Genomic DNA, 10,458 nt, shown 5'->3' with positions numbered 1-10,458 from the left:
AGGCTGGCGCCGCCGGTCTCCAGCGCGTCGCGCACGTTCTGCACGCCTTGCGCTGGCGCAGGCCTGTTCACTGCGTCGCGCACGCCCCGCCCCCCGGCGCCGCCTGCGTCCTTCCCACTCTAGCGCTGGGTGACATTGAGCTCACCAGCGCCACCGTCCCCGGTGAAGTTCTGCGCTGGTCGGCGGAGTAGTAAGTGGCCATGGGGAGCCTCACTAGTCTGCGCCTGGCAGCAGGTGAGACGTCGGTCGCGATATGGGAGGTAGAGGAGCTGGCCCGGCCGCTGCGGGTGGGGGAATCCTGAAGCCTTCCTGGGCCCTGGAGTGGCTCCATTTCATGACGCACTTTCTCGGTTCCTTGGAATCCTACCTACTTAGTGGCAATGTGGGAGAGAACTAGGTGAGCAGCTGCCGATAGACATTGGAGACTGCCCGTGAATTACCCTCATCTTCATCCACCCAGCTCCCACCAACTTAACTGCCCACGCGCCTACCCTTCTCCCCACCCCCGTCCTCAGCCTCCCCTGAGCTCAGTCTGTAAAGCACCTACTATCCGTAGACCTCCCCTTTACCCATGCATTCAGCTTTCCACCCTAACCTCCCCTATCTATTGCTCTACTGGAGTCTTCCCTCTTCCCCCTGCTCCTTCCTTTCTGGAGTTCATGCCAGAAAACCTCCAGCGTGAAGTTTCCCCACTCATTAAATGTCTGATTAGGCCAAGGATTTAGGTCTTACAGATTAAAATGGAGGATACATTACTTTTAAACACTTATACAATTAATTGATTCGAATTTCTTGGAGGAAAGTGTGTAATTGAAGGATCTGCAGTTTGTTTTGGTGGTAGACATTTGTGTGATGACTATTTTGGACTTAGGTAATGAAAGCTTAATTCTTTTTTGGGGGGGAGAACCAGCAGAGCTTTGGCATAGTAGGGGTTGAGAAATCAGAGGGCTTGCATTTTGACTCTTTTCTAGGTACCAGAGATCTTTTGTTCAATGGCATTACATTATTAAAAAGTTGTTAATTCAATTTTTAAAGGAAAAATAGCCCCAAACTTGGCTATTCAAATAATATAAATGTATATTGTAAATGTAAATGAAGTCATGCAAAAAAAAGAGTGAATGTTGCATAGTTTCACAAGTTTGATACATAACCTTCCCCACCCCAAGAGTATCCTTTACACAGCTTATCTGGTGTTGCAGTGGAGAATGGACTGGAAAACATTTCTCAAACTAGAGAGTATTATTATATTTACTTCCTTTAAAAGCAAACACTTCTTCCACTAAAATCCTCAATACTATGATTGATTTCATTGATGTTGTCAGTTTTGTTGAACTAATTCACCTAAAATATCTTCTGTGCATCCTGTTAACATTATAAAGCTTTTCAACAAGGCAAGTAAAAGGATCATTGCTCTGTAAAAAAGTTAAAATGGACTGCATGAAAAGAACTTTGACATCTTGGAACTACTTTGACATCTTGAAACTAATACTGAGTATATTGTAAGTAGTTCATCTTCTTGCTTTGAGAATATATTTATGCATCTTGCATAAATTTATTTTTGCATCTCTGCAAACTTCTGATGTGTAAAAACTTCACTATTGACCACTTAACCAAAGCAGAATTCCTTGAGTGATTTAAGAACAATTTATTTTACTTCAGATATAAAATTTTTAATAGCACACTAAGGGTGTTATATGAGCAGCTCTCTCCATATGATCTTCCACGAATGTCTGATGCTTTGTGAGCGACTCCACAATAACCTACTGCCTTTCACCCACTTCATAGCTAAACACTTTCATGTACATTATTTTGTTGGATGGATTTCTCATAGCAGCCCTCTCAGGTAAGTCTTATTCCTCCCACACTTTATAAATGAAGAAACATAGGTCAGAGATGACTTGTCCAGGATCCCTTTGCCAGAAAATGTTAGAGCCAAGAGAGGGTACCCTTTAATTCTGGAATTTTTGTGCTTTTTGCTGTTGTTCAAGCTGTTCATTCAGGGGCTGTGCATGTGTGAATTTGTCATGACTAATTGGATCTCATTAATCTGAAATGGAAGAGTCATGAAATGCAGATTTAGTTCTGAAATGAAAGTACACCTTCATGTGCAAATGGCTTTTCAAGAAAGAAGACTGCTTTAATAAGCAGCCTCAGCCAAAGGAATGATAGATCAAATAGAAATGTAGGCTCAGTGCGGTGGCTAACAGCTGCTATCCCAGCACTTTGGGAGGCTGATACTGGAGGATTGTTTGAGACCAGCCTGGCTAACTTAGCAAGACCCTGTCTCTACAAAAAAAACTTTTAAAAATTAGCTGGCCATGGTGGCTCAAACCCATAGTCTCAGCTACTCAGGAGGCTGAGGCAAGAGGATCACTTGAGCCCAGAAGTTTGAGGCTGCATTGAGCTATAATATGATCATGCTACCACATTCCGGTCTGGACAACAGAGTGAGACGCTGTCTCTGAAAAAAAAAAAAAGAAAAGAAGCATAATCTAGGCATACCTTACTTATCCAGAATATTTGGAATAAGATTCTCTAGGTAAGTGAAATTTCAGATGATCAAAACTTAACCTTATAAATGATGGACCTTTACTTTTGTTTCTGTTGGAAATCTTTGGTATACTCCCTTAGCAAACAATATAGCAAATATAGGCTTTTATGAGCTCGAATTTGTTGTTTTGTAGATGTAGTTGTAGATACAGATCAGGGTTGTTAACCTGTGGTACTGGACACCTCCACATTTGAGAGGTCCTGTGAACTTTTCAAATTTTTATGATTGTATACCATTTTTGAGAGAGAGGGTCCATATTTTATATCTGCTACTCAGAGCAGTTCATGCTCTTTAAGTTAAAAAGCACCGATACAGATGATTAGAAACTAAATGGCCATTTACCCACACTACGCTGGGTTTCATAAGGGTAAACACTGGATCTGTTTTGTTTTTACTCAGTCCTTACCACTTATTGGTGTTCAGCTCATAGTAGACAGGCAATGCATATTTTTTGGATGAAGGATGCTAGGAAATATCTTGGAACATGCTGCAAATATAAGGTGAGTTTTCACACCTGTTTTCTCCTGAAAGAATAAAATAGATGTAACTTTTAGGATATTGTATCTTTCCACAGAATGATTATTAGTTCAAAGGAATGGAATGACCTTACAAGACTGTTTCTTCTTGAAAGAAAATTTTGCTGCCCTAAACTCTGTTGACTGGTCAGATTTGAAAATGAATTTGTTACCGTCATTGTTACCAATGTAATGGACTGTGGGCTGCCTTCCTTTTAGTTTAACCCACATCTCAGAGCATTAGAGTAGAGAGGTACCTTAGAAGTCAGGTTATTTAGTCCTCTAATTTTTACAGATGAGGAAACTTAAGGGCCAAGAAGGGAATCGGCTTGCCAAGGATCACACAGGTACAGACCTGGGACATAGCCAATATCCCCTGGCTCCCATTCTGATTTTATTTCTACCACATTCTGCCACCTTGTTGTTCTTTTTGTTTGTTCTTGCTAACCAAACCTAAATGAGAACATACCCATTTTAACTACCCCCATCTTTGGCTTTGCTTATCGCTCCTTTCCAGATCTTACCAAGTATTTATTGAGTACACAATGGATGCCCTGTATGTATACTGTGAAGGCTCTAAAATGAATGGACTGCCCCACTCCTAGGGCTGATTTATTGCAATGAACAAACAAACATATATAATATACCATTGGCTTCAAGAATTCTGAGATTCTTGAAGGCTCCATTGAAATGAAGGGGTGTGAGAGTGATGTGAGCACATGTAGGGGCAGTAATGAGTCTGAAAAAGGATATGAGAGAGGAAAGATTACCTTAGGGATTTTGATCAGGAGGTAATAGAAGATAAAGCGTAGTGTTTGGAGAAGTTTGAACCAAACGAATTTGGACCAAAAAAACCTTTTAGCAGGAGAAGTAATACAAGAAACATTTCTGGAAAATTAACACAGCAACTACATACCAGTTGAATTGCTACTACCTATGAAGATATTACAGTAACTGATGTGTGAGGTGATGATGGAAATAACGAATATATTTAGGAAGTGTCTTGAAGAAAGGATGAGTTTGGAGATACTGAGTAAGGAAGGAGTTAAAGACAAGTTCTTTAATGTTGAGGACTACAGAAGTATCGCCTCATTGTCAGAAATAAGAAAGTTGGAAAAATAATCAGAAATGCCATCAAAGATTTGTGTTAGTTTGGCAGAGAAGATGGTGCATTATTGAGTAGGTTTAGGTGGCACTGAGTTATAGGTTTGAGAGGTTGAAGACCTGAGGGCAAAGGAAGAGTAAAGTTATGGAGATAAAGATATGGGAGCAATTAGTCTGGAGTTGATTTTTAAAACAGAATGGAGGAGTCCTTCCAGAGAGTAGCACAGAATAGAAGCAAGGACTAAGCCTTGGTGGTGTGACATGGTATAAATAATAGGAACTGGGGAAGAAGACATTAAAGAAGATTGGTCATAGAGGTTGGAGATGAAGTAAGAGAATATGGTGGTACAATGTAAGGAGGCGTTGAATCCTTATAGAAAAATGAGATCAGTAGAATCAAATGGCCACAAAAATGGGAAGAGTAGAGTCAGAAGGGCTAATGATGAGAATCTAAAAAAATGTATTCATGACTGGGCGCGGTGGCTCAAGCCTGTAATCCCAGCACTTTGGGAGGCTGAGGTGGGCAGATCACGAGGTCAGGAGATCGAGACCATCCTGGCTAACACGGTGAAACCCCGTCTCTACTAAAAACACAAAAAATTAGCCGGGCGTGGTGCTGGGCGCCTGTAGTCCCAGCTACTCAGGAGGCTGAGGCAGGAGAATGGCATGAACCCGGGAGGCGGAGCTTGCAGTGAGCCGAGATCACACCACTGCACCTCCAGCCTGAGCAACAGAGCAAGACTCCGTCTCAAAAAAAATAAAAATAAAAATGTATTCATATGACTAGAAAGAGGTCACTAATGTTGGTAATTTTAGTAAAATGATTGGAGAAGGAAACATTGTAGCAAAATAAAGTGTAGGTGGCGAAGTGAAGGAGTAAATATATGCCATTTATTCAATCATTTGAGCTATGAAAAAGAGAAAATAAGAATTTTATTAATAGGACCTGTTGAGAACAAGTGAATGCTTTGTCCAACATAGTGGACCTTCAGTGTTACTGTAGAGTAATAAGACAGAATTCTCATTAACTACTAGTAGAAGTTACTGGAGAAGTAGTCAGCCTTTCTGGAAAGTAGTTCAGATGGATGGATGGATGGATGGATGGATGGATGGATGGATGGATGGATGGGATAGATAGATATGTAGATGGAAACTTAAAGGGGTTCATACCTTTTACCCTTCACTTCCAGGATTTTGTTCTAAGAAAATAATCAGAAATACCATCAAAGATGTATGTAGAGAACTGTTCATTCAAACATCACTTATAATACTGAAAAATTGGAAACAAATCAAGTTGTAGGGAATTACTACATTCAGGTTATAGCTGTGTGTTGGGTTTTATACAGCTATTAAAAGTATTAATATCTTGGAAAGTATTTGTGACATAGCAAGATACAGTATTATCTGATTATGAAAAATGTATATGTTGTATGTAAGTATAGGAAAGTTCTGAAAAGAAATATTAATGCACCAAGTTGTTATCCCTAAGTGGTATGATCATGAGTGCTTTTATTTTTCTTCACATCTTTTTTTAACTTCCAAATTTTCTGTAATGAGCAAGTGTTACTTTTATCATTTAAAGTTTGTTTTACTAAAAGCTTTTTACATAATAACATGGTGTATAACAACTTGGTGGTACAAAGGTTTTTACATAGTGAGACCCGATCTCTACAAAACAAATTTTTTTAATTAGCTAGACATGGTGGCATCTCCCTGTGGTCCCACCTACTCCAGAAGATGATAGAGGAGGATCGCTTGAGCCCAGGAGTTCAAAGTTACAGTGAGCTATGATCGCTCCACTGCACTTTACCCTGGGTGACAAAGTGAGACCTTGTCTCTAAAAAAAAAAAGTAAGTTTTTTAGTATTGATTTTAAAGATGGGGGAGATAACATTTGGCAGGAAAAAGGCAGTGGAAAATAAGGATAAGTTTGGTACGACATCCCTCAGCAGAGGGATTACTACTTAAGAATGAAGGAAGACTGGTATTTCTCCAAGCCTGCAGGGAAGGATGAGAAAACGGATATAGGGAGTCTGTTTCTGTCACAAAGCCCAGGTCAACAGCTAAGGCCTAGAGTTTCAGATAGACACTCTGGGGAGTGGGTTGTAATATTGATTCTCTGATTCCCAGAGAGTTGTCATATCTCCAGTCACATCACCTATGGTTTTCTCCAAGAGGACCTTGAAAGATTCTGAGAAAGAAAAAGCATCCCTACCTTTTTCTTTCTCAGAATCTTTCATGGGGTTGGAAAGGATATTTATGGAAAGGAGGGGACTATCAGGAGAGAAGCTGGTACTTCAACCAGCCTCACCCTGGCTGACCACTATAGCCTCCAGCTAGCAATAATATTTCTAAGGCACTGGTTTTCAGATTATGGGTCCCCCATAGCAGAAGTTTCACCATTACCTGGGCAATTGTTAGAACTGCACATTCTCAGGTTCTGTCCATACTTACTGTATCAGTTGGGTCCAGTAATCTGTTTCACGGGTCCCCCAGGTGATTTCGATAGATAAAAAAGTTTAAGAACCTTTACTCTTAAGATTAGCCGTTTGCCACCCAGAGTCTTAGAGACAGCTGTGAGGCTTCATCTTAACTTCCTGCTAGGGCCCTGGAGACACAGAACTGGTCAGCCAGAGACAAGCTGTAAGTCCAGCTAGAGGGTTAAAGGGCTGTTTTCTTTTGGTTTGTATGTTTTTAATCGTGATCCACCAGAGGATGGAAAATTTCTGGCTTGGACGTCTGGTCAATATATTCTGTCTCTTTGAGAGAAAACAAAGGTTTTAGTAATGATATTAAAGCTTGTTTATGCTTTCATGTTGTTATAATTGCAAAATAAAAACCAAGACCACATCAAATACTTCAGACATTTTTTAGTGATAACTTTTTTAAATTTTAAATTTTATTTTATTTTTTTTTTGAGAGAAGGTCTGGCTCTATCGCCCAGGCTGAAGTGCAGTGGCATGATCTCAGTTCTCTGCAACCTCCACCGCCAGGGCTCAAGCCATCCTCCTGCCTCAGCCTCCCGAGTAGCTGGGACCACAGGCACATGCCACTGTGCCCAGCTAATTTTTGTATTTTTTGTAGAGATGGGATTTCACTATGTAGTGATAACATTTTAAAAAATATTTTTTAAGCAAGACCTCATCTTTAAAAAACTATTTGTACATTAGTCTATTATTCTAATATCTATAAGATAATATTTGTGTATGTTTTAATCAGCATTTATACTGTAGGGAGGTAAAAGTTATTAGCATACAATATGAAGTTGTAGTAAGAAAAAGTTGGGAGATACAGTCTGATCTAGGTGAACCTCTCATGTCTCCAAGTCCCTACCCTCCGTGACTACCTCAGTACCTGTCTCACATCAAATTCTACTTGTCTTCCCGTTATTCATTCTGTTCTGGCCATACTGGCCTCCTCTTTATGGGCTCTAGAATCTTTTAGGGTCTTTGCATTTATAATTCTTTCTGTTTGGAATATTCTTCCACCAGATAGCTGCGTAGCTAGCCCTTGCTTCCCTTCAAGAGTGACATTCTCACAGAGGACTTCCTAACTACACTATATAAAATTTCATACACAGCCCATTCCAAACACATACTTCATGTCCCCATTGTTTATTTTTTTCTCTCTGGCACTTTGTATCTAACATATATATAACTTTCTCCCCAGTAGAATGCAAGTTCTATTGGCACAGATTTTTATCTTCTTTGTATATTGCCTAAAACAATGCCTGGCACATAGGAAGTACTTTGTTGCATAATTACTCCAACATACATCGATGTCACTGATAGTAGGTATACATGTTAGCATTTTTTGCTTTATTATTATTTCTCAAACTGAGCTAGCTGAGAGGCGGTTTGTCTTCCGTTCTCCTAAACTGCCTTTGTTCTAATTAGGAGGGATGGGAAAGTCCAGCTGTCTTAGGAAATAATTATTGATTATTTTTCTGTTTAAAGAGTAGAGTCCTTCTAGCTTGCTGCCAGTTAACCTTGTTCCTTTTGTAAGCACCTGCCAAAGGAGGAATGGGACAGCATTGTGTGAGATGGGGCCTTGTAGGTCACATTAAACCAGTGGTTCTCTGGGGAGATGAAAAAGTCCTGGAGATGGATAGTAGTAATAGTTGCACGGCAGTGTAAATGTACTTAATGCCACTGAATTGTACACTTAATTAAAATGGTAAATTTTATGTTATGTATATTTAACCATGTCTTAGGGGAGAGAAACTTCTAGGTTCTCAAAGTATAGTCCAGAACCAGCAGTAGCAGCATCACCTAGGAACTTGTTAGAAATGCAAATTCCCAGCCTCCATTCCAGAACTGTGGACGCAGAAACTGGAGGTAGGCAGCCTCATGATTTGTGTTTTAACAAGGCATTCTTCAGATTCACACTAAACACTAAAACACTAAAATTTGAGGATCACAGGATTTAATAATTGTGTCTTAATCCTGAGTGCTATGAAAATCTATTGAAAAGTTTCATAGACTTTTCCCGTGGCCTCATAACTGCATAATTACCTTTGTCAGAAATCCTGACCACATTCGGGGTAAAATTGAAAAGTGCTCTAGAAGTGTTTTATCAAAGTTAATGTTTTACATAATATCTCAAAAAAAAAAAAAAAACAACAGTTAAGAGAGCCTGCTGTGTTTCAGGCATCTTACCAGATGTTCCCATATTTGCTTTTCCATTTAACTCTCAAATCAACTTTGGTACAAGAAACACTGCATTATCGACATTTTAAATGAGGAAACAAGCTAAAAGCAGTTAATGTATCTCCTTTCCACTAGGTGGCACTGATGTTGTGTTTACCAGATCCAGGCAAAGCTTTCTGGGATTTATAGCCCTAGAAAACGAAATAAATGAGGCCTTTTATGAAAAAGACCATGTGGCAGGTAACCACAAATAGAGATTCCAACTTCTGGTGTGTCATGAGTAAGGACCTCTGAAAATCCATTTTTACCTAAAAGCAATGATAACACTGCCAGAAGTTGGCAGAAGCAACTTTTCCAGAACTCTGGAAAATTACCAGGCATTTATGACAATCTGAGGAGCATTTATCCAAAAAAAAAAAAAAAAAAAGACTGAAATCATGGTAGGACAGCAAGTCTTGTGGAGTTTTAACTTGCTTTATTCCTGTCTTCTTTCAGCTTCACAATAGCCTTGAAAACCAACAGCCTCACAAATCACAGTTGCTTTGAAAACCAGCAGCCTTGCAGGCACTGAAGAAGGCAGAATGGGTTTAGAGTTCTCCAAAACTTCCAGCTGCAGAGAAGTGTTACTATTTGACTTGTCTGACAGTTCGCTGGAAACCCCACTCACAGGGCTTGTCTTTTTTCACCTGACTTGGAGTTTATTCACTGCAGTGTTTTCCCTGGTGCATTTGTTGAAAATAATCAGCAGCACTTGTTTGACGTAACATGGAGTGGGTAACAGCTGGGTCAAACAAGAAGCTGGGGAATGAGATGTCCATCGTGACATCTGGAAAGCTCTGACATATTTCTAGAATGTAATATGTGTAAGGTTGGACACATTTTCCAGGAAAAACCTGAGAGGTCTCTAAGCTCTCACCTCACATTTAGTCTCTGTCCAAGCAAGAATAGAAGGTGTATTAGGCCAGTCTCACATTGCTAAAAAGAAATACCTACGACTAGGTAATTTATAAAGAAAAGCAGTTTACTTTCTTTTTTTTTCTTTTTTTTTTTTTTTTTGAGACAGAGTCTTGCTGTCGCCCAGGCTGGAGTGCAGTGGCGCAATCTCGGCTCACTGCAGGCTCCGCCCCCTGGGGGTTCACGCCATTCTCCTGCCTCAGCCTCCCGAGTAGCTGGGACTACAGGCGCCCGCCACCTCGCCCGGCTAATTTTTTGTATTTTTAGTAGAGACAGGGTTTCACCGTGTTAGCCAGGATGGTCTCGATCTCCTGACCTCGTGATCCGCCCGCCTCGGCCTCCCAAAGTGCTGGGATTACAGGCGTGAGCCACCGCGCCCGGCCAAGAAAAGCAGTTTAATTGGCTCATAGTTCTTCAGGCTGTACAGGAAACATGATACTGGCATTTGTCCAGTTTCTAGAGAGGCCTTAGGAAACTTACAATCATGGTGGAAGGCGAAGGGGGAGTTGGCATGTCACATGTCCAGAGCAAGAGCAAGAGAGATCAGGGAGGTGCCACACACTTAAACGACCAGATCTCATAAGAACTCACTATCATGAGGACAGCACCAAGAAGGATGGTGCTAAACTATTCACGAGAAATCCACGCCCATGATCCACTCACTTCCCACCATGCCACACCTCCAA

At 40.5% G+C, this 10,458-nt stretch overlaps 1 protein-coding gene across 2 annotated transcripts in view; it reads left to right on the top strand.

Moving 5' to 3' along the window:
* The first annotated feature begins 84 nt into the window (after positions 1-84).
* Positions 85-10,458, top strand: part of FAM162A (family with sequence similarity 162 member A) — a 28,833-nt gene continuing 18,459 nt past the window's right edge. The window contains exon 1 of one of the 2 annotated variants that reach the window (XM_032150025.2): positions 85-234. In XM_032150025.2, the coding sequence (XP_032005916.1) occupies positions 201-234 (34 nt within the window). In that variant the 5' untranslated portion in view covers positions 85-200. The remainder of the gene's footprint in view (positions 235-10,458) is intronic. The other variant, XM_032150024.2, reaches the window with a different exon arrangement.

Source organism: Hylobates moloch, unplaced genomic scaffold, assembly GCF_009828535.3.
Source record: "Hylobates moloch isolate HMO894 unplaced genomic scaffold, HMol_V3 SCAFFOLD_4, whole genome shotgun sequence".
Classification (NCBI taxonomy): domain Eukaryota; kingdom Metazoa; phylum Chordata; class Mammalia; order Primates; family Hylobatidae; genus Hylobates; species Hylobates moloch.
Note: the sequence above shows the minus strand (reverse complement) of the source record. Positions and strands in the feature narration are given on the sequence as shown.